This window comes from Plasmodium yoelii (genome assembly GCF_900002385.2).
Source record: "Plasmodium yoelii strain 17X genome assembly, chromosome: 10".
Classification (NCBI taxonomy): Eukaryota; Apicomplexa; class Aconoidasida; order Haemosporida; family Plasmodiidae; genus Plasmodium; species Plasmodium yoelii.
In genome coordinates, this window is record NC_036182.2 from 1,126,094 (window position 1) to 1,152,148 (window position 26,055).

Sequence of the window (26,055 nt, forward strand, 5' to 3'; positions counted from 1 at the left end):
AAGAAAAAAAATAAAAATTTTCAGGAATTAACAATGTTTCATCAAAGGTATATAAAATATGCATTAAATATGTAAAGGAAGGAATATATATACCCATACACACATTTTGTATAACGGTTGATTAATTTGGTAGTGCTTAAACTTTAAACTTCTTACTTATTATTCCCTCAACATTATCTCTTTTTATAACCGAATAATGCTCGTTAAAAACTTTCGATTTCATCCAATTGACAATCTGATATTCAGAGAACTTATTTTGCATAGCTGTTTTCATAAAAATATTAAGTGGTAAAAATACATTATTAGGGTTTAGAAATTCTGTTTCATTTTCTGTACCCGATTCTGTATCATTTTGAAAATCTCTGGCAGATACATTTTTCAAATTTTCTCTTTGAATAGTTTGTTGCATAGCTCTTCTAACGAGTTCACATAAAACTTCATGACCTCCTCTAAACAATGCTCTATATCTAGCAAATTCTTTACTCAATTGCTTTGCTACTGCGAATCTTTGACATGAAACATATGATTCTAATAAAGTTGCAATAGCATAGTCTACATCTTTTGAAACAATTTGTTGAGACAATCTCATTTTAGCATTTGCTTCAGCAATTCTGATAACACTTTCGATATGTCTTAATGTCAATGGATAACCACCAGATGCGCTAGCTTTTTGTCTTACTCTACTGTAAAAATTTGATAACTTTGCACTAATTTCTGCATATGGGACATCTGATAAGCTAGGTTTACAATTAGTTCTAGCATATATAATATATTTTTGTAATAAATCTTGTGGTATTGGTTCATATGCAGAAGATGAAACTATTACATTTTTTAAATTTTCTATTCTTTTTTGATAATTTTGAGTATTTTCAATTTTTGGATGATTTAGTTGATGATTGGTAACAACATATTCAGCTAAATAAAAATCTTCATCAACATTAGGTATATCTCTTAAAACAGTAATTAAATCAAATCTACTTAAAATTGGATCAGATAAATCGACATTTTCTTTAAAAGTTAGTGTAGGATCATATCGACCATATATAGGATTTGCAGCTGCAATAACTGCACATCTAGCTCTTAATGTTGTAACAATACCTGCTTTAGAAATAGAAATAGATTGTTGTTCCATTGCTTCATGTATACTAACTCTATCTTTATCTGTCATTTTATCAAATTCGTCAATAATACATATTCCTTCATCTGCTAAAACTAATGCTCCTCCTTCTAATGTCCATTCATTAGTTGTATGATCTTTTCTTACACCTGCAGTTAATCCAACAGCAGAAGCACCTTTACCTGTTGTATAAATTGTTCTTAAATTTGTTTTATGTATATATTGTAATACTTGAGATTTCCCTAAACCAGGATCTCCTAACAATAATACATTAATATCACCTCTTATAGTATGTCCCCCTTTAAAATTATTTAATATATCTTTATTTTGTATACCAAAATTACCAGATTCATTACTTTTTGCATTATTTTTATCGCCTCCTTTTTGAACACCACCAAATAATGCATATGCAATAGATGTTTTAATATCTTTATGCCCCCAAATGGCTGGTGCAATAGATGTAATAATTCTTTCTCTTATGTTTGGATCTTTTGATAATTTAATAATATCTTTAATATCATCGTCTGTTAACTCGCTTAATTGTATATCTTCTTTTCTTTCAATATTATTAGCTTCAATTTCTGTTTGTAATATTGGAAATCCATATTTAATATTTAATCCAATATCATATTTTGTTTTATATATACCTAAAACCTCAACTTCTTCACCTGGTTTAACTTTATCTACTAAATCACCAGTAACTACAACTTCTCTTTGTCTAGGTGCTCTACCAGCTGGTACAGAATTTGGGGATTCTTGTAAAGTAATTTTTTGATAATCGGTATATGCAGTTTTAATTCTATCAACAGAAAATGTAGAAGATTGACAATGTGGGCATCTTCGAGGTAATACAGGTTTTTTTCCATCTGAAAAATATATAGGTACTTCTGATAAAGTAGTATCACAAGAATTACATTTTAAATACATGACTCTTAACTTTGGCAACACATATCCTCTTTTAATACATACACCTGTTACTTTAATTAATGTATTCAATTCTGTACATCTTAAATTTCTTAATTGTGTCGAATAAGGCCAATCCTTTAATACAACTTTACATATTCTTCCTTTATATAATTTAGGAGATATTCTATATGCTTCAACCATTAAACATTCATGTAAAACTTCTAAAATTTGTTCAGGTTTAAATTCTATCCATTGAACTAAATTTTCACAGTGAAATTGAATTAAATGTTTTGCTGATACAATTAACGTATGTTTATCATTTAATATCATTTTCTCAATTTTTCCAATATAATATTGATTATAATCATTCATATTTTCAGTTTCATTATCTTCTAAATGTGGTGATTGGCCAATATTTACACCCATTGAATCTTTTAAAGAAAATCGATGTAAAAAATAACGAAAACATGTATCTGCAGCTTGTTGGTATCTTTCATCAAATATAACATCTTTTGGATTAACTGATAAACATATTTTTGCACTTTCTAAATTTGATAAATCTGGTATATCTGTTTCATCTGATGATAAATGAAGATTTTCTCTTCGCTTTGCAACCTTTTCAGCAACTTTATCGAAAATATCTTCTTCTTCATCATCTCCTAAATGATTTTCTAGAGCTTTCCAAAATTTATTTTTTTGATATCGTCCTTCTTGTTTTCTTTGCAATTGTATATTTCTTTCAGCAGCTCTTCTTGCTTTTAAATTATCTTCATAATCTACTTCATCATCAATAAAATCTTCATCATATTCGTCATTATCTAATCCAAGATTTCGAAGTTTTTGAATTTCTTTTTTTTCATCTTCTTCTCCAAAAACAAACCCATCATCTTCTTCAAATAAATCTGATCCTTCTAACTCTGCTTGCCTTTCTTCTTCATTTAATCTGCCTTCATCCTCGAGGAGATCTTCTTCATCAATGTCATATTTGCTGGACTCTAATTCATCATCTACCTTTTTTTTATCCTAAAATCAAAAAGAAAGAGAAGATAAAAAAAATATATACTTATGAATAAACGTGTAAGCTTGTGTGTGTATATAAGCAAATGTAATGTGAAATATTTATTAAACTAAGAATGTGTATTTGCTTCATTCTCTTAAAATGTATAAACAATTAAACAAATAAACACATATATGTGGGTATAATGTGTGTATTATTACATCCATTTCTAAATTATAATGGGGGGACTGAGATATTTATCTTTTGGTTTTTTTTTTAAAAGATGATTTTCAAATGATGTATTTATGTTTATAAATTATATATATATAATATTTTTTTTTTCGCCATAAAATCCATTAAAAATATATGTTCTCAAAAAAATTATTATACTTGGATAATATATTTATTATCTTACTGTTTATTATTCTCTTTTAGTATTTTGTTTTTATAATCTTATTATTATTTATTATTTTTACAGTATTATTTTTGTAACTTTTTTTTATAGCTATTTTGCCATTACATATATTTTTTTTTTTCTTTCAAAAAATTTTTTTAGGACCTCGAAAAGTGTAATAGCAACTCAAAATTGAATTCGAAAATTTTATTTAAAAAATTATATACAAAAAATAAATGTGTATGACGATATAAGAATAGACAGTTTATTTGTGAAGTTTTATTTAATTTTTGCTTTATTATAAAAAATTGGTATGCTTTTATATTATTCCCATTGATATTATATTGCTTTTATTTATTTTTTTTTAAGCATCGGTTTCAATGTGCTTATTTTTTTTCGTAATAAATATCAGAAAAACATAGCATTATAAGAAAATGTCTTATGAATATAAATGCTAAAAGATATTATATGTTCATTTTAATATCATTTTTTTAAATACATTTTATAATTTGAATTAAGAATTTTTATCCTATAAAAATATATGGAATAAAAAATATTATATATTCTCTTTTTTTTGTGTAAAATTTTTAAGCAGTGAATATTTAAAAGATATTAAAAAAGGGCTAAAAAATATATCTATATGAACACACATATTTATTATGATTATTTTTTCGAAGGAATTAAATATAAATGCTTGTTTTTATATTTTTAAACTTTACAAAATTTTTAAAAATCCTAAATGACAGTAATTATATAAAAGTTATATGATTTTTCATGTACTAAAAAATTTGCATTATGTGTAAATATGCAAAACATAATAAGTCATTATCTTAGTGAAATAATATGAAAAATATATTATTTCATATTATATTTTTTTCTTTCTTCTATATGATAATTAAAAGAAAAATGATAGTAAAAAAAAAAAAATACGTTACATGAAAGAAAAAAAAGAGCAAATGAAAGAAATTTGTTTATAAAACAAGAAATATATCATTTGATATATTTGTCTTGAATAATATATATTTTAATTTAAATTATAAGCACAAAAAAAATAGAATGTAATTTTAAGAAAGTATGAAAAAAAAAATATATGCATTAATGTGGAATAAAATAAATTAGTGATCTTAAAATAAAGAAAACGCCAAAGTAGACTTACCATCACACCTTTTCATTGTGTAAAAATTTAACACATTTTAACATGTTATCTTTTTTTTTATTTTAACATAAAATATAAAGAAAAAATATATAATTTTTTTTTTTACAATTTCTCATAAATTTATGTTTCTTGAAATTAGTTCCATTGTTTGCTTCCAATAACTGTTAAAAAAACAACAAAAAATATAAATAATTTTAATTTCATTATACATAAGCATTGCTATTATATCGTATTTATTTGTTTTTCTATTTTTTTTGTTATATTGATATACCAGAGCAATTGATGCAAAGCTGGCAAAGAACATCGTGCTCTCCAACTGAAAGATAAATTTTGTCCATTATATGCCTAAAATAAAAACCGTTTTTTTTTATCTTTAAGTTAATTTGTTCCAATTATTAAAAAATGGAAAGAGTGAAACAAAAAAGCATACCATCCACAGCTTCCAGTATTGAACATTCGTGGTTCTAATTTTAATTGAATATCTTCTGTTAAGTTGCAATATAATGGTTTTGCATTTTCCATAAAATAGTCTTTTGTCATTACATTCGCTAGAAATAAGAAAATATGATATCAATCATTTTAAAATCGTGTATTTATGGAAAAATAATATTTTCCTTAAAATTTTATCAATTAGGTATATAAATTATGCACACGTATAATACAATATTTTATTTTTAGAGAAAATGTTATATAATTGTTTCATAAATGCATAAAAAATGATAACAAAAAACTCGAGTTTATTACCTTGTCTTTTTTTAGCGGATATGTTTTCAACTGGATTTTGTTTTCTTTTTTTTGAAGAATTTTTATTCTTAGTATTTGATTCGGAACCTGATGACACATTATCATTATTATTTTCCTTTTTCACTATCTTATTTGTTTTATCCTGCAAAATGACCATATTATTACGTATGTTTTAAGGCATGTAAATAGTGGAATCTTGAAGAAAATAGTCATATTAAATGCAAATATGAACAAAATTGCATATTCATTAGAAAAATTAAATGGGTGCAGTTTATACTAAGAAAATTTATATGCATACATTCATAAATGCATTGTTACTGCTTTTTTGTATTTTTTCATTTTGTACCTCCTTTTCTTGATCATCATTGGTCTTTGTATTATTTGCAGAATCCGTATTTTCCTCACTATGTTGTTTTTCGTCTTCTTCAAGAAGTTCTTTCAATATTTTGTTAAGGATCTCATTAATTTCTTTTTTTCTTTCATATAATGCATTTTCTTCCAAATTAAAAATTTGTTCCAATTGTGTCCGCACATTCCTCCTGCTTATTTGGCTAGCCGTTTCGATTGAAACGAACGATCTAAACAAAAAATTATGAACATATACATAAGGGTAAGGGGATAAATAAAACAATTTCAGTAAAACTAAAAGATTTATAAAAGAAAAAACGAAACAATATTTTTTAATTTGATAAATTACTTAATAGCCTTTTCTAGTTCATCTGCAGTTATCTCTTCAATACCCATTTTTTAATCTCAATAAATAAAAGTTAAAAATATTTTTAACGTTTTAAATCTGAAATGTTATTATAATACCTTTAATGCCCAAATAATATATAAATAGTTGTTGTATTTTTTGGAGGTGTCCGTAGTAATAAATTTGAATGAATATTAGAAACAATAAGTATGCAAAAATAAAGTAGTAATGAAATTATAAGAATTTATAAAAACTTAGTATGTAAATGCATAAAAAAATAAATATTCTTATAAAAGATGAAAGACAAAAGAATGGGGAAAATTTCCCTTTGTATATTGTTTACTTTCGTAAAATTAAAGCACAATTTTTTTAACTATATAGCTGTTACATTTTTTGGTCATATAAATTATTAATAGCATATCTTTTACTACATATAACATTTTAAAAAAATATAATTTACAGAAATTTATACAATTCTTTTCAATTTTTTTATTAATTTTTTTTTTTTATAACTTCAAACGTTCTTAAGTTTTGTTCTTTATTACACTTAAAAAATTCAATATTGGACGATTATATATATTTATTAATTTATTAAAAAAATATATATCTTATTGTGTTGAAAATTAAAAGAAATTGTAAAGCCAAAAAATACTTAAATTTTATTTGTTTAATTATTTTGTAACATTATTATTTTTTAATGTGTAAGTATATGAATATATGTAACACATTAATGCACATTTAAAGATTCTTTTTTTAAAGCGAACAGTTTATTTGAAAAAATAAAAACTTAAATACATATATATTTAGAATTTTAGCTAAACATTAATACGACGAAAAGTGAAAAAAGGAAATATTTAAACATATTTCCAATCATGTATTATTTACCCCTATATAATATTTGTTCAAATGTGTAATATTTAAAATAATTGATAAAACATATTTTTAGCAACTATAAGAAATACAATTTTGATATTTACGAAACCACATATTGTATAAAATCCATAGAAACCAACAATTCGTTAATATCATGATATTAATATATATTATATCTCTACGATTTATTTAGATATTATATGCTATTTACTTTCGTTTTTTTAACGTAGCTATGGCTTTGTTATTTTTATTATTTCTAAAAATTAAATGATTACACACATGCTATACATATCATGTTTATTGTAAATTCTTAATTATTCAACTTGTCATAATTTTCAAACAAAATATATATTAGTATTGGAAACATAAGTTAATAAAATATAAAAAAAATACTTTAACGCCCCACAAAACGAGGGACTATAAATAAACACACATGTATATATAATGATACCTAGTTACAAAAGACGATATGGGTCCTCATTATATATATGTATATATTACTTCTAGAGAATTAGCATATATCAATAAATTCAAAAGAAAGAAAATATATGTACAGAACAAACTTTATACCTTCCAAGGTATATGTAATTTCATGTTTATGAATGTTTATAATGATTTTTTAAAATTAGAAATAGAATATGTATATATGCATAAATATATACGTATACAGACACAAGTGATACATAGATATGTATAAACATAATGGTATTTCATTAGGGTAATATATTTTCTACATTTTACCTCTATAAAAACACAGTGTTATATTTTATTAATCCTTTAACATCATAATTAAATAGCTAAAATTGAAAAAGATATCGAATCAAACCATTGTGAATATTTGATTAAATCTTAATGTTTTACCTCTTTATAAATAATAAATTATTAGAACGTTATGGACAAAAAAGAAAAAAAAAATTTAACCCAGTTTGTTTCACTTTTTATATATTTTGAAATGTGTACTGGCTTTCTGCATATTGCTTGACTTTTAGTAGTAATTAATATATTGATATTTATAATCATAATCAAAAGATAAAGCAATTATTGAATAATAATACCTACCTAATTCAGTCAATAAAACATGTATATATATATTTTAACTGAATAATAATAGCATCTCTAATTGAAAAAAGTATGTAAAAAAATATTATTTCATTCTTTTTAAATAAATATAAAAATATTTGTAAGATATACAAAATGTTTATTTTTGATATATGTCATATGCGAATAGATAAATATACTATTTAAAAAAGAAGAAAATTAAATTTATCAAATATACATTGTTTCATCTTTTTAAAATAAAACACAAAACTAGCCTATGATAGAAAAAAAAACATAAATACTAAACACCTAATTATGCATATATATAAATTTTTTTTATTGGTATCTCCATATAAAATATAATAGTATGTATATTATATATATTATTATTTATTATTATATATATTGTATATATATATATTTAGCTTATTTTATTTATTTTGTTTTTATTTAATTTTCTCTTTTCTGAAAACATATATTTATATATAATTTTTTTTGATATATTTCGTAAAAAAAATATTACCTTAAGGAAAAAAACGTACAATATGTGAGAATGTGTGCTTTTTTTTTTGTTTTTTTAATCTTTAGCTTATAAAGTCTTACCATAATATGTATAATACAATATTTGATATAGAAATAATATGAATTCTTTTACATAAAAACATTTCTTTTGAAGAACAAAAATCCTTTCCCTTAAAAAAACATGCATAAATTATGCCCACACCTTCAAGATTAGATGACTAAAATAAGATAAATAAAATATATATTAAATTGGGGATTATAAAGTTAAGAAATATGCTAAGAACGAAGATACTAAAGAAGATGATTAATAATATAAAAATAACGTTACACAAAATTTAAAAGGTAAATTATGAGGTGAATATATAAAAATAAATCAAACAAAAAATAAAATATACAAAAATGAGCACTGTCGAAGACAAAATGGATATTAACCAAAACAATGTGGATTTGTGTAAGTATTATAAGAATAATAGTACCAATAATAGTGATGCTTTAAAATATGATAACTATTTTTTTAGAGATTTTAAAAAAACATTTTTGAATTGTTATATTAAAAAGGATAATTATTGTAAAATAATACTTAGTGATGAAAGTAACTTACAATATGTTAAATGGATGATTAATTTAATGAATTACAACAAATATAAAAAAGAAATATTACTTCAAGTTTTATTGGATATTCAAAAGATATGTAACATCATAAGTTTATTTTTTATTAAAATATATATTCATATCTATATATACTTATATGCTTTACGTAGATTGTATTTATCTGCATTTTGCTTTATATTAAAATATCTCATTAAAAAATATAAATGCACAATTTTAAATAAAATAGGGGATATAAATAAAATCATCAAATTATCAAATATAAAAAAGGTAAAGGGTATCGACAAAAATGTATCCAATATAATATTAACTCATGAAATAAAATGTTCTCCTTACTATGATTGGTATAAAATAGAGACTAATGATAAATTCGAACAAAATGGGAAAACACATTATTACAGTAGTTTAATTTATCCTAAACTGTATACAGGAATACTTTTGGTTCCTACAAATAATCATTATTTTGTTTTAAATAAAAATGTTGATATTAAAAATAGTAGCAAAAAATTGTTAATATTATTGATGAATAATATGGTGAATTACTGTCAAATCGACTATATTGAAAATGTTTATGTGTGTAATCAAATTAACAATAAAAAATATTTTAATAAATGTGAAAAAAGTAATAATAATAAAAAGAATAGTACAATAATAGTTTGCATATCTAAGACAAATAGAAATTTCATAATAGTAGCTTATAATATTAATAAAAAAAATTATCCATGTGTAAAAAATATTTGTGGATTTATAGAAAAACAAAGAAGATGTTATAATACGCCATCATATTATAAAAATATGCGCGACAAAATTTACATCAATGATAATAATAACAACAATATTAGCTTTAGTCATATTAAATACTATTTAAAGCTTGACACAAAAATTAAAAAAGAAAAAAAAATCAAAAATTCCCTTTTTGATTTTAGGGAAAATGAAAACCAAAGCAGTTATATTATTTATAAGATTCCTAATAATTTATGTAAAAAAAGGGAAATTTCCAAAATGTATAATATAAAATGTAATATACTCTATGTTTATTATTTTTTTGGCACGAGACAAAAAAATATAGTTAGTGAAATATTATATTATTCCTCTTGTAAAAATTTAACAAAAGGAATTTATTATGAAGATTTTCATCTACTATTTTTTCTTATTAAAAAATTGTATATTTTCAGAAAACCTTTGTTGGTTATATGCTTAAACAATTTTGAAGTAATAAACTTTTTTATTTCAGATTCTATTAATGTTATATACTGTTACAAAATATTTATAAAAAAATATATTTTGTCAAAAAAATATAATATTATAAGTAAAAGAGATGTAATGATTACATATTATTATATACAATTTAATTTGTCAAAAGAAAGAAATATTTATCATACAAAAATAAATCACATTTTACTAAATATGTTAAACGGATGGATATGCAAAAAATATGTTATAAAATTTTGCATTGAAGATTGTATGAAAATATGTGCAGAACGTTACATAATAATAACTTTTTTGAAGCTTTATGCAAAGTATTTTCGCACATTTATAAATAGAAATTTTGATTTTTCCGGTTTGTTAAATTGTAATATTAATTTTATAAATATCTCTAACGACAATAATATTAATGGTATTGTGAATAATAATAGTGACAATAATAATAGTATAAATTTTCATCGTTCTACAAATTATTCCATATCAATTTTAAGAAAAAAACGAGGAAAAAATAGACACCTGCACAATTTACAAAAATATGTATATTTTATAATTTTTTACAATATTGTGTTACATGTGAAAAATAAACCTATTAAAAAAATAAATATACTATTTTCAGAAAAAGACTCATTATATGTTATAAAAAAGTTAAGTAATTATGTGAAAAAAAAAAAAATATTTATATTATATTATATATATAATAATATTGATATTTTTTTTATAAGAGTTAATTTCAAGTCAAATATACGAAGAAATATATTTTTTAAAATAATAATAAAATATATTAAAAATGTTGAAAAATTAAAAAGATATGGTGAAATTTGTTTTTTTAGTAAAATTATAAATCGTGAATTTATTCAACAAAAGAAGGCCATAAACACCTTTTTTTCCATATCAAAAAAATTCTATAAGTTTAAATATTATAATAATTTAACTAAAAAAAAAAAAAAATATATATATTTTTTTTTCATAATAAAATGTAATGAAGAATTATATTCAAAATATAAAAGTATGAATATAATACGTAATGAATTTAAAGAAGAAAAATATATAGAAAATAGTGAAAAAATTTTTAACAACATATTTATGAAAACATGTGTTAAACAGTGTAATAATAAAGAAAACAATGACGATTCCGGGAAAAAGACTGGAACAGATAAAAGAAACACAAAAGATGGTAATGATAGTGAAACGGGAAGTAATGGAAATAACGAAAATAGTGGGAATGATGGCGATGGTGGAAATAACAGCGGCAAAGATAAAAATAGCAGCGGTAACGGGGATAATAATGATGATAAACAAAATGATGATAAAGACAAAAAAAACAATAGAAACAATAAGGAGCAGGATAAAGAACGGAAAAAAAAAAATGATATGAAAAAAGGAACACAAAAAAATAGTGCTGATAATACTGATAAAGATGGAACCAACAAAACCAATGATAGTAATGACAATAAAAATAATGAAAATGATGAGGATAAAGAGGAAAAAGAAAATAAAGAGAATAAAGAGGAAAATGAAAATAAAGAGAATAAAGAGGAAAATGAAAATAAAGAGAATAAAGAGAAAACGGAAATCAATGGGAACGTTGAAAATACTTGTAAAAAAAGAAAATGCGGAAAGGGCCTAACGAGAAATAGAAACAAAGGGAAAAATCTCAATGAAAACAGTACAAATATAATGTTTCATAAAACAGATGAAGCATGTTCAATTAATGTTGATTCTCCGATATTAAACGTTGAAAAAAAGGATCCCGTGAAAAGAAGAAAAGAAAATAAAATAGATAGAAAAAATTATAATCATGAAAAAAATGAGAAATACTCATTAAATATGCTTATTGCTGAAAATGCACATAAAATTATAAAAAATGGAAGAGTATATAAACAGTTTGAACCTTGCTATAATCATCAAACACATAACAATTTCATGTTAAAAGAATTGTTGTGGATGAGTATTGATTTTTATGAAGAAAAAAGGTGGAAAAAAAACGTATCAAAAAGATTTAGTTATCTTATGAATACTAATTTTTATGAAAAACAAAAAAATGATAAATATTTTATATCTTCTCAAATATCAAACGATATAAAAATGTTTTGGTTTTTTATATTAAATGAAATAAGACCTGATTTAGTTCCAATAGATTTAGATCATAAAGTTAAAAATAAAAATGGTATAAAAAAGGACTTTTTTCGCATTATTAAAAAAAATATAGAATCTAAAGAATCCAATTTTAAAAATATAATAAACAATATCAATTTAAATACTAATAATAACGAACTAAACAGTAAACAGTTAGGGATGGTTAATAAAGGGGAAAGAGAAAACGATAGAGATAAAAATGAAAATAAAGATAAATTTTTAAATTCTGAAAACGAAGATACAACATCTCAAAAAACACATTCTGGTATATCCAACAAACTACTTTCTCTGAATATATTAAATGAAAAAAATATGAATCCTGATGAAACAACATCAAAAAATGATAATAATTCAAATGATTTAAATATTTTACCAAAGACCGACAATAATATAATTGAAGAACATTGTCAAAACTTAGGCAGTAATGATAAAACTGTAAAGGTTTTTAAAAATGATGATAATGAATTTGAAAACGGATTAACATCTTATGAAGAATGCTTAGCAAAATTAGAGAATAATGTAAATAAGGAAATGTTGAATAAGTATGAATATAATAGTAAAATTTGTTATAATGATTCAAAAAATTGTAATAAAATAAATGAAATCAGTTATAAAAATACATTTTATTATAATGAAGAATATAGTGATTACTATGACAATAATAATGATAGAAAATATAATGTAGCATATAATGGGATATGTAATAATTTTAGATATTATAATAATCATATGGGAAATAATAGTTATTGTAAAGATTGTAATTATCTCGATTTAAGTGATCAATTATACATATATTGCTTACTTTTTATAAGTATTTCTCTAATTGAAATTAAAGAAAATATATTTTATAACATTGATAATATTTCAAATGAGGATAAAGTAACAATATTAGACGAAGAAAATGATACACATATTTCGAAGGCAACATATTCAAAAATATATGCCAAAGATAACTTTGCAAATGAAGAACAACAGACAACATCAGGGGATGATAATGTCAAAAATGGAGATATCGATCAAAGTAATGATAATGACAAAAATAATAACTATATGTGTAATGGAAAGATGGAAATAAATGAAGAAAATATTAATTGTGATGGAAAAGATAAAATGACCATTGAAAACAAAGCAAATGAGATTCATGCTAATGAAGGCAATGATGGAAATAATCATAATGCTGAAAATATAAAAAATGAGTGTAAAAAAATTGAAGAAAATATTAATCAGTTATGTGAAGTCACCGAAAAAATAAATGAAAATAAAATTTTAAAAATGATAAAAAAAGAAAGCAAAAACAGCACAGAACATTATAATGATAAGTCATATAAAGAATATAAAATTAATCAAAATGGATATCATAAAAATTATAATATTTATGATAATACAAATGATGAAGGTTATAAATCTAATAAAAATTACCCAGATTATTATGACGATTTAAAATCAAATGTAAATTATAACAATAATAATAGCAGTAACAATATGGTACCATTTCTACCCGCGTTAAGTAATATAGACATAAAAGAATTAATAGTAATTCCGTATTCGTTACCACATGATAATATAATAAATAAAGAAACAGCATATAGTTTAGAATCAGAAAGAAAAATGTATGAATGGATTAATGAAATAAAGGAAAGAAATATAAATATATATATGAACAATATGGAATCATATGGAGGTAAATCTTATCCTTTTGAATTTCATAATATAGATAATTATTATAATAATATTAATTTACCATTGACAAAATTAACTGAATATGATGAATATACCTTTTTCTTGTATTTATTTTATATAAAAAATTCGCCATATATATTAAAAAAACAAATACAAAAAGATAAAAAAAAACGGAAACGTGATTTGTCAGATATTACTCCACCAAAAAAAAGAGCTTCTAGACGTAAGCTAAACAAAGAAAGCGGTGAAAAAGAAATCGAAATAATTCGAGAATCTGAAAAAGTTACAAATAATACAGAAGATGTTGATTCAAAGGGAATATCCGAAATAAATTTATTGCAAACAAATAATAATTCAATACTAATAAAGGGGGAAGAAAATAAAAACTTTTATAATAATAAATTAACTAGTAAAAATGTAGGTGAAATAAAAAAAGACGAACCTCAATTCTCTAAAGATAATACTGAAAAGGAAATAAAATTATGGAAAGAAAGAAAATTAGAATGGACAAATGATGAAATTAATTTTTTATTAATTTTGGCAAATACTTATATAAATTATATAAATATCGACACGACTACACAGATAATGGATAATAAAGGGACGAATATTACTATTAACAATAATAATAATCAGAATGAAGTATATAATGCAGAGAATAATAATATAACAATAAAGAACACTCTTGAGGTGTCATGTTCAACGACCGTAGTAGAAATAGTTCAAAAAGAAAACAAAACCTTAAGTAACGAAAATGATGCAAAAAAACTAAACAATATCAACAAAGAAACACCAAATGAATGTAAATCAGAAGGCTTGGGAAATCTGCAAAACATTAAAATGAATAATCTGAATGATTCCATTTTATCTACCGAAGGAAAGTTGGACAATACAAATATCTCAACTCCCCATTTTAAAAAAAATAATGAGAGTGATAAAACAATTGAAGATATGAATTATGTTTATTATATTAATTGGACAATAATATCATTAGCATTAACGTCATATAATAAAATAAATAACATTTGTGAAATACCAAAAAGTGCAGAGGAATGCCGAGATAAGTTTTTATCTTTAACAAAAGATAATAAATATAAAAATTATAATATATATAATTTACACGAAAATAATTATATTAATCCAAAAAATAATATAGATAACAAAAAAAGTTCAAGAAAATTAAAATTTTTATCCATATTCTCAACTACACGAACTAATACGTTAATCGAAGCTTTTAACAAATATATGAATAAAAAAATAGAAAAATACAAACTAAGAAAAATGGCTCGTACCGAAAAAAAAATGGAACATGGGCAAGAAGTTATAAGGAGTAAAGGTGAAATGTTAAATGGAGATAAATCAATCGATCAAACAAACTATATAATAAAGACTAACGATTTGAGAAATAGTATTTTCTGTGATGAAAGTGAGCAAACTGAACTTTTAAATAACACGTTAACAGAAGAAATGACACAATCAAATTATAAACAAACTAGCATTTCGAGCAATAGTAGTAGTAAAAATGATAGTATGAGGAGTAATATACAGAATGAAATTTCTGAAACATTAAAGGATGGTTCCTTTTTTAATGATATAAATTTAGACACGAATATGAACAGAAAAGAAGATTTTATAAATAATTTATTCAAAGATGTTTCTGTAAATAATTATGAAACATCTGAAGAAGATGCAGAATGTGGTGAGGATAGTTTTTTTAGTTATAGTGATGTTGGTTATTGTTCATCTGGGGAATTATATAATAACAAATCATCCATAAAATTAGAAAATATGGTAAATATACTAGATAATTTAGACAATGTGGAAAAACTCAAAATTGAAAATAACGAATTAAGGGAAAATACAAACTTCAAAGTAAAAGAAATACATGATGATATTACAGAGGGAAAAAACAAAATTAATGATAATTGTGAATTTTTGGATGGAGATGAGAAAAAAATATATAATAACATAACTGAGGGTGAAATTGAAAACAATATAAATGATAATAAACCTAATTGTTTCATAGATGTTACAAAGAAATATTCAGGAATTACATCAAATAAAATAGATGATAATTATGATAATATGGAATTACAAACTAACGAAAGTGAAAATTATCAAACAAACGATAGTAAGATGGTGAATGACGTAAAATCTGAAATATATAAAAATGATAACGATGGATGCGCAATAAAAATGAAATGCAATGAAAATGGTATATATTCAAATAATGCTGAAAATAATTCTTATAAAACTTGGAAATATTCATCCAATTTTACAGGTTCAATGAACGAATTAATTTGTTATGACAAAATAAAAAAGCTTTTGAATACTGTATGTAAGAATAAAAAGAATGTGAATGAGTTTATATCATTACTAAAAAATGAATATATTATAAAAAATCCCTATTTTTTAAAAGTAATACAAATTTTTATAAATAATGTTAAACCAGTTATTGGGTATTATGACAATATGATAGATTCTGTAAATGGAAAATCTGATTACATTTATTCGAATAAAGAATATTTAAAAGATTTGTGTAAAAATAAAATAGATAAAGAATTTGTTAAATTTATAAGAAAAATAATAGAACATGATAAAAAACAAAAAAATAAGTATATCGAAAAAATTACCAAAACAATTCCATATCAAAACAATATTAACTCTAATGAATTAATTATAAACTCTCCTAGCAATTCATATAATACCGTTAAGAATTTATCGACAAAAATTCTTAATTATGTTCCATATGTGGATGATAAAAAAAAAGGAAACATTAAACAAATGAGCAAACGATTTAACAGTAAAAATTTGGTATCACAAATATTATTAGCTGATTATATTGTAGATAAATTAAAAACTTTTCCGATTAGTGATTCATCAACATCTACTTATAATAATAAAACTATTGACGATCTAATATCAGAATATCATTTAAAGGCATATACAGAATATATTAATGATAATTTTAACGAGAACAGTTATGCATCTAAATTAGAAAAATCATATGTAGATGATCCATCGACAGAAATAAATGATGAATCATCGATTAATGCAAGTTTAGTTGATATCAAAAATAAAAATGTATCAGATGTTATGAAAAATAATGAAAATGAATTAGAAGGAAAATTTGAGATAAGCAAGAAGTTTTCCGAAAATTTTGGACACACATCATCATGTGACCAAATTTCTAAGAAGGAAAATTCTTTATATAACAAAACAACAGGAGATAAAACTGAGAATACTTTCAATATATTGCCTACTTTTGGTAATAATACTCCAAATAATAAGTTTGCCAATAATAATAATAGTAATAATGAGACTATTGATAGTATCAATGAAAACGTCACTGATGCTAATTTGGGTGTAAATCACGAAAAAAATATCGAGATGGATGCAAAAACTAGTAGTAATATGACTTTAGGAATATTAGAATATAATAAAAATAACACCAATATAAATCCTGATAATGTACTTAATAATAATACACCAAATGATAATAATCAAGGATTAAAAAAGTTAAAAAAATTAAACTCTGAACCTTCAGTGAATCTTTACAACGATAAAATAATTGATTTGGGAAACTATACGAAGCAAATAAAGAATTCTTCAAAAACACAACCGATACGAAAAAGCACTGGAACGACTAATAAAATAACGAAATATAAAACGTCCACAAATTTGTGTAATTATTCAAATAATAAGGGTCGAAAAAATAATAATAACAATAGTAATAGTGATAATAACGTTATATTGAATTATGCGCAAAATATAAAATGGCCATCATTAAATAAATTTGAAACACAGACAAATCCAATAAATAACAATAACAATGACTATAATAATTTTTATAAAGAAGGTACTCCTGTTTTTGAACAATTGCCCATTTCACATGAAGAATCAAATAATAAGCAACATATGTGTAACGAAAAAATAAATTTAACAAGAAAAAGACAAAAAACATCAGATAATAAATGTAATAATTCTATTAAAAATGTACCAAATGAAAGTTTAATCAAATATCCATCTAACCAACCATATTACCAAGTTAAGAATATTCATGATAGTTATTTTAATGATAATAATCAAACACCAATGAAATTGAATACGCGTATACCTAGCACTGATATAAGTGTTAGTCCATCTTCAGCAATAATGTATGAACATATAAAAGGCTCAGATATTTCTGATTTGGCAAATAGAACAGATTTATTATGTAATGGGTCTCAACCTGGAAATAATGTACCTTTAAATATAATAAGTAGCAACTCAAGTAGTAGCAACGGAATTAGTAATAACAACATTGGTTTGAATAGTAGTAGTCACCTTAACAACATGGGAGGTGTGATTGTTGGAGGTATGAATTCGAGTAATAGCAATCATATAATAAATAATTTTGCCCATAAAGGTGGCGAAGAAGGTGATAAATTTGTTCCATTTTCTTATGGAGCTTTACAAAATAATAAATACGTTTCTCCGAGTCAGGGAAATAATCAACTATATTATAATAAAGCACCTATATATGAATCACCAGATATCGCTTCAAATAAAATTGGAGGGAATAATACGATGAATAGTTATAATTCTAGATCTGCAGATATTTCTTCGAATTATTTTAACTCAAGAATTTTACATTCGTTAAGTAACAGTAATAATATTAATAATGTTAATTTAAATGTTGATAAAAACGGATATTCTGCTAATATGAGAGATCATATAGGAATTTCACGACGTTCATCAACATCCATATTATATTCAGAGACAAATGAAAATAACGAAAATATGATTTTTATGAAATCAAGATCTCCAAGTAATTATCCTTCACCATATAATCCCAATAAGGGAATAATCCATGATAATGATAGCTCAAAACCCTATTATGATTCACAAATATTGCAACAACAGATGCAACACCAAACACAGCAATCAGCGCAGCAACAATCCCAAATAGTTAGTAACACAGATATGGTAAATAATATGGGCATGAGTACTAACAACGTTTTGACAAATAACAAAGAGGAATCGAATAACGACCCCTCAAATATCTCTGAGGCAAAAAACAAAAATGTTATTTATCATAATTATGCATTAAATAAATACTCAAGCAATAGTGTAAAAAAATTAAGCCAAATTAATAATCAAAATGGTTCAAATATCCAACCTGGTTATCACAATATAAATTATGATCAAATAAATAATAATTATATACCTCAGAATATAATGAAAAATCATAATGAATTAATATCTTCAAATAATGATAAAAAAAAAATGGTTTATTATCCTACTCATCCTATTCCTAATTTTGCAAACATAAATAACGTACCATTAGAAAACTTAGATAAACATCATATTGCTTTTTCAAATGACTCATTTAATAGAAATATAAATTATCTCAATCAAATGAATCTAGTAAAATTGGACCCCGTGTCAGAAAAAGAAAATATGAGTACGGGTGTAAAAATAGTTGGAGAAAAAGTACAACATACACAACAATCGATAAAAAATAATACCCAGCATAATGATATACATAATTCTATCATAGAAAATAATTTAGGGCAATCAAATTACGCAGTTAATATGATTAATAGTGGTTCATTAAATAGCTCAAGCAATCTCATTATCGAGGGAACTCCTAATAATGATATGAATGTTAATGTTAATAATCACCATAACTTATCCCCTATACCATCAAACTCCATGCAACAATCACAAATAAATATCGACCAAAATAACAATTATATGTCCAATGGGCATGAAAGAGATCCAGCAAGTCGTATGCAATTTACCCCTAAAGGATCTGTCATACCAGTTCCAAATCAACAAAATATTAATATAAATAATCAAGGTATTAAATATAATGAGATAAATGCACAGAATATAAATCAACCAAATAATTTAAATTCATATATTAACCAAGTTAATTTTATTGTTCAAGTATTAAATAAGAAAAAGGGTAATCAAAAAGATAATATACCACCTAATATAAATCAACAAAATATGGGAAAATATAATGTAGACCAAACAGTTGTTAATACCTTAAATTTGAAACAGGGTAACTTTGCGAATCCAAACTTAAGTCAACCACATAATAATAATGTCATACAAAATGGAAATAATAATAATAATAATAACAATAATATGGGATTACCTACTTATCACACACAAGCAAATATAAATTTACAAAACATAAAATCACCAATGAATGATAACAATATATCAAATATGCTCAATATGGGTATGAGAAACAATATGCCTAAAAATATTATACCAAATATTCCTCCAAATAATGTATTCGTGGCTAAAGATGTGATTCAACAGAAAATACTACAACAACAACAACAGCATAAAATGCAACAAGAATTAATTCATAAAGCTCATAATGATAAAGAGAATCTAGTAAATTCCCAGATGCAATTTTCTGAAGAACAAATGCAGCACCAAAAATTATTGCAAAAAATGAAACAAGAACAATTGCAAAAACCATTACAACAAATTCATCCACATCAAATTCAAACACACAATATGAATTCGCAACAACAGATACCTATTCACCCAATGCAACAAAAAATGCAAGCTCTACAAATACAATCCCTTATAAAAGCTCAACAAATAAAAAAACAATTACACCCTAGCCAATTACAACAACAGCAGATGCAACAGAAATTACACCCACAACAAATTCATCCGCAACAGTTGCGCTCACCTCAAATACCTCAACAACAGCTAACACCACAACAAATGCAACAAATGAAAATGCATAATATACAGTTCCAGAAGCATGAAATGAAGAAACATATGGAACAGTTACAAAAAAATATACCATATAACCAACAAAAAATTCATCAAATATATAATTTGCAACAAAATATAATAAGTAATGATGAAAAAAATGATAAACAAAATATGCATCGCCAAATTAGTATGGGTATAAATCCTCAAATTCAAAATATGCATATGCTACAAGCAAAAAATAACGATGAATTAATTTCAAAGGAGAATTTAAATAATAATTTAAATGAAAATCCGATATATGCAGTAAATCGAACATTTTCAAATAATATAAATAAATTTAAAAATCCTGACAATTTTTATCCTCAAAATGCCTTTCACCCAAACCCATCATCAAATAAAATGGATGTAAAAGATATTAGAAATATAGGAAATAAAACATTAATTGAAAATGGTATCGTATTAAATCCTTCTCAGAATAGAGCAGATATATCTAATAATAATATTACATCTCATATTTTACCTATTAACATGGCATCATATAATTCTCAAAATATGCAATGTAAAATAAATATTAATAAGAATAATAGCAATTCACAAGAAAATAATAATTGTTGATTGTATTCAATATTTTTTTAAGAGACAATATAACACACACAATTTATGTATGTGTATATGTAATATAAGTAGTTTATATGCATATATATTTGTAATTCTCAATATTATGATGATACATAATTTATATGCGAAGCATTAAATGTTTAACATGTGCTAAACATAGATTATAATTTTATACTTAAAAAAAATGCGTAACAATAAAATGTCCATTTTGAAGAAATTCATTTATATTGTTACCAGAAGTACCCATATGATTACACTATATATGTATATAGCATTGAGCAATATTATATAGTAAATTGTAAGAGAACATTTAATCTATCTTAAATGAAAAGAGGCATATAAAAAGAAAATCAGCAAAACAAAAAATAAGTAGATTATTTTAAAAAATATAGACAAAATTAAAGCAGGTTTTTGATCTTTCGTTTTTGTTTTTATTAATTAATGAATACATGAAAAATAAATATGAATTATGTGTGTATAAATCATTTTTATTACATTATTGTTTCTAAAAAATTAATTTTTCGTTTATATTTTTATACAGTTTTTGGTATTTACAATATACTATAAACCTATATCACAATTTATATCTTGCATCCATTTTTTGTATTTATATTTTCCTAAAAATTGGTCTATGTTCACGTAATAAAATTTTTGCAAATTCATGGGTTCCACGTTTTTTTTATTATTTAAATGAATTGATGCATGTATTTATGTATGTTTCCATGTATATATATATACCTATTTTTTTTAATAAACGAATTTTGATGAATCGATATATCATTGTTTTAAAAAATTATGAATAAAGCTTGTTATATGCACATATATAATATATATGTAAATAAAAAATTGCCTTATATATACATTAACCCTAAAGGAAATTAATAATGATTTTATAATTCGGAGAGTTGTATAATTATGTTATATACAAAGAACCACACTAATTCGATATATTATATGGATGCTTCTACCATTTGGGGGGGATTAAGACTAGTTGCCTAACCATATAAATATGAATAAAATACGAAGAAAAATATACAGAATATGTATATATATATATTTAACCTTTTTGGAGCGTATACTAAACATATTTTGTGCTTAAAAGCACAGAAATTTATTTATTCTCTGTAAAATTATATGATTCTATGTAAAATATTCTTATATATGCATATATATAATTAATATATTAACAGTGAGAACAATAATATTTTAAAATTAACTCTTTCAATAACTTCCTTTTAATTCTAATATATTTGTTAGTTATAAATGGATTTTTAAAAGTATGTATATCAATAAATATTAAAAAAAAAATCATCATAGCGAATTTATTTATATAGGGCAATGTCGAGTTGTCATAATATAATGACGCTAGGAAAATATAATATATATAATATAATTATTATGTATGTATATTATTGTATTACATATATTTTTTACCCCAATAAAATATTTGAATATCATTAATTTTTTTAATATTTAAAATAATATATATAAATTAATAAATTGAAAAAAAAAAAAAAAAATATATAAACAGAAGTTAATTTTTTCTTTAAGGGAAAAATATATGGAAGTAATATATAACAAAAATACAAGGGGAAAACAAGGTTAACAAAATAAGTTTAAAAAAATAATAAATGAATATACAAAAAGGATTAAGCTACATAAATTACGGTTAATAAAATTATGCAAAATTATCTCAAAGGGTTATTGAATTGTATTGGATGAAAAAAATGGATTAGCTAAGTAATATGAACAAGATTAATTATCAGTTATGAATTTTAAATTATAAAAAAATATCAAGAAATATATAATCGTATTTTTATTTGTGGAATTTTAAATGAATTCTTCCACTATATATTATTGTGAATATTTATAAGTTAAAAAAAAGTATAAACAAATTCGTATACTGATATTTATACATTTGACATATTTTCGAGATAAACCAAATAAAAAAGTAACGTAGTGAAACACTCGCTATGTAATATATGCTAAGAAATACTGCATAGTATTATTGGCATTATATATATATATATATGTATTGGGGTTAAATAATTTAGAAGATAATGGAGAAATTGGAATATAAAATCGAGCCAGAGAAAAAGGAGGCAACTATAGATGCTTCTAATTGGCCATTATTGTTAAAAAATTATGATAAGTTAAATATTCGTAGTTCACATTTTACCCCCCTACCTATGGGTAATTCCCCTTATTCAAGAAATTTGAAGGAATATTTAAAATATGGGATTATAAACTTAGATAAGCCAAGTAATCCCTCTTCCCACGAAGTTGTTTCTTGGATAAGAAAAATTTTAAGATGTGAAAAAACAGGGCATAGTGGAACATTAGACCCTAAAGTTACAGGGGTATTGTTAGTTTGTTTAAATAGAGCAACTAGATTAGTAAAGTCACAACAAGAATCTGGAAAAGAATATGTTTGTGTATGTAAATTTCATTCAAAGCCTAAAAGTATTGAAGAAGTAAAATTAGTTTTAAATAATTTCCAAGGAGCAATATTTCAAAGACCCCCATTAATATGTGCAGTTAAAAGACAATTAAGAGTTAGAACAATTTACGAATCGAAGTTATTAGATTACGATGATACAAATAATTTATGTGTATTTTGGGTTCGATGTCAAGCAGGGACTTATATAAGAACATTATGTGAGCATATCGGTTTATTATTAGGAGTTGGTGCACATATGCAAGAATTAAGAAGAGTAAAATCTGGGAATATGACAGAATATGATAATATGTGTACATTACATGATATTATGGATGCTCAATATATTTATGATACAACAGGTGATGAAACATATTTAAGAAAAATTATAACCCCTTTAGAAAAATTATTAATAAATTTTCCACGTATAGTAATAAAAGATAGTGCCGTTAATGCAATATGCTATGGAGCTAAGTTAACTATACCAGGAGTCTTGCGATTTGATAATAATATTGATGTATATTCAGAAATTGTTTTGATGACAACAAAGGGTGAAGCTGTTGCGTTAGCTATTGCGCAAATGACATCTACAGTTATTGCAACTGTTGATCATGGTATTGTTGCATTAACTAAGCGAGTTATAATGGATAGAGATACTTATGATGTTAAATGGGGATTTGGAAATAGATCGATGGAAAAGAAAAAATTAATACTTGCTGGGCTTTTAGATAAATATGGAAAACCAAATGAAAAAACTCCAATTAGTTGGATTAAAAGTGAGGGTTACGCGCCCAAAATTGTTGGCAGTACATCTAGCTATGTATTAACAATGGATGATAATACAAAAAATGCAGAAAATAATTCAAATAATTTGGAATCTAATATAAATGGTGATAATATTAAGGATACAAATAATGCATCATTAGGCACGGATAATAATAATAATAATACTGAAAATGATAATTCTGGTGTTGTTAAAAAAAAGAGAAAAGTAAATTAAGTGCGCTCTATGTAACTTACATTATTTTTAGTGCAGCAAATAAATGACAAAATAAAATAAATTCAGTGAATATATGAAGGAATTATCGAAATGTGAGTTGCTTTTTCTTATATTTTTTCATGTATATAAAATATTTGTAAATATTTTGAATTATTTTTTATAAAAATTTTATAGCATGTGCTAATTCTTTAAACACAAACATTTTGTTTTTATCATTTTTTTTAATATCCATAAATCGTAAAAAAGTTGTAGGTTTAGACCCCATATGTATTTTATTATTATTTTATTTATTTTTCTTTTGAATTATATATTGGTTTATTTCCTTTTTTATTATTAATTTTTATTTTTTTTTAATTTTAAAAAAATATATAAATTAAATTGATAATTTGATACTCGTGCATCTCATAATTTCAAATTTGCCACAAATAACATACTGTTATGTATGTTTAGGAATGTTTCATTGGGTTTGGCTCATACATGTAATACACACATATATAATAAGAGTTTGATTCTAATCGCATATATCGGAAAAAGCATATATGTATTGTGTATATATACACATATTTAGTTAATACTTAAAAGCGGCAAAAGAATTACAATTATGTTCTATAACTGTATAATTTAAAAAAATAAACTGAAACAATTTTATAAAAAAAATTATGAAATTATGCAAACTATAAAAAATCAAATTCAAAAGTTTTTGAATAAGTAAGCATTTATAAAAATTAGTAAAAATAAAATAACGGATATATAAAATTCAAAACAAAAAAGGGAATGACAATGAATATGATTTTATAGATTTCAGAATAAATAATATAAGTTAATTTTGTCTTTGTTAATATTTGTAATAAGATATAAAATAAATATTTTATCACATATTTTCGAAAACTTATATGAAAAGATAATATTATAACATTTGAAGCGAAACAAATTATCAAATGTAATTGTATGCATATAATACCCAAGGATATATACTCTTATGTTCTCAAGACAATTTTTGCCATTTTTTTTCTAATTATATAAATCTGTATACATTGTTTTTATTTTTTGAATGTATTCTCCTTTATGATATTTCCCTTTTTTAGTATCTTTTATTTTTATATTATTTTCCTCTTCATAGAGTCTCATATTTTTCAAACTTTCTTTGTACTACTAATAATTTATTTTTAAATTTTTCTTTTGATATTCCTTCATAA

General features: G+C 23.3%; 4 protein-coding genes across 4 annotated transcripts; 2 read left to right on the top strand and 2 right to left on the bottom strand.

Annotated features, from left to right (window-relative positions):
• Positions 1-136: 136 nt before the first annotated feature.
• On the bottom strand, positions 137-3,247 carry PY17X_1027300 (DNA replication licensing factor MCM2, putative; the record flags this gene model as incomplete). The annotated part of the gene is made up of 2 exons (XM_022956287.1): positions 137-3,046; positions 3,242-3,247. The coding sequence occupies 2 exons, from the start codon at positions 3,245-3,247 to the stop codon at positions 137-139; spliced, it is 2,916 nt and encodes a 971-aa protein (XP_022813348.1).
• A 1,458-nt stretch (positions 3,248-4,705) lies between these two features.
• Positions 4,706-6,058, bottom strand: PY17X_1027400 (conserved protein, unknown function; the record flags this gene model as incomplete). The annotated part of the gene is made up of 6 exons (XM_022956288.1): positions 4,706-4,731; positions 4,842-4,915; positions 5,001-5,118; positions 5,315-5,456; positions 5,661-5,892; positions 6,012-6,058. The coding sequence occupies 6 exons, from the start codon at positions 6,056-6,058 to the stop codon at positions 4,706-4,708; spliced, it is 639 nt and encodes a 212-aa protein (XP_022813349.1).
• Positions 6,059-8,840: 2,782 nt separating this feature from the next.
• PY17X_1027500 (conserved Plasmodium protein, unknown function) lies at positions 8,841-21,419 on the top strand (the record flags this gene model as incomplete). The annotated part of the gene is made up of 1 exon (XM_022956289.1): positions 8,841-21,419. The coding sequence occupies one exon, from the start codon at positions 8,841-8,843 to the stop codon at positions 21,417-21,419; it is 12,579 nt and encodes a 4,192-aa protein (XP_022813350.1).
• A 2,063-nt stretch (positions 21,420-23,482) lies between these two features.
• Positions 23,483-24,859, top strand: PY17X_1027600 (H/ACA ribonucleoprotein complex subunit 4, putative; the record flags this gene model as incomplete). The annotated part of the gene is made up of 1 exon (XM_022956290.1): positions 23,483-24,859. The coding sequence occupies one exon, from the start codon at positions 23,483-23,485 to the stop codon at positions 24,857-24,859; it is 1,377 nt and encodes a 458-aa protein (XP_022813351.1).
• Positions 24,860-26,055: the final 1,196 nt, after the last annotated feature.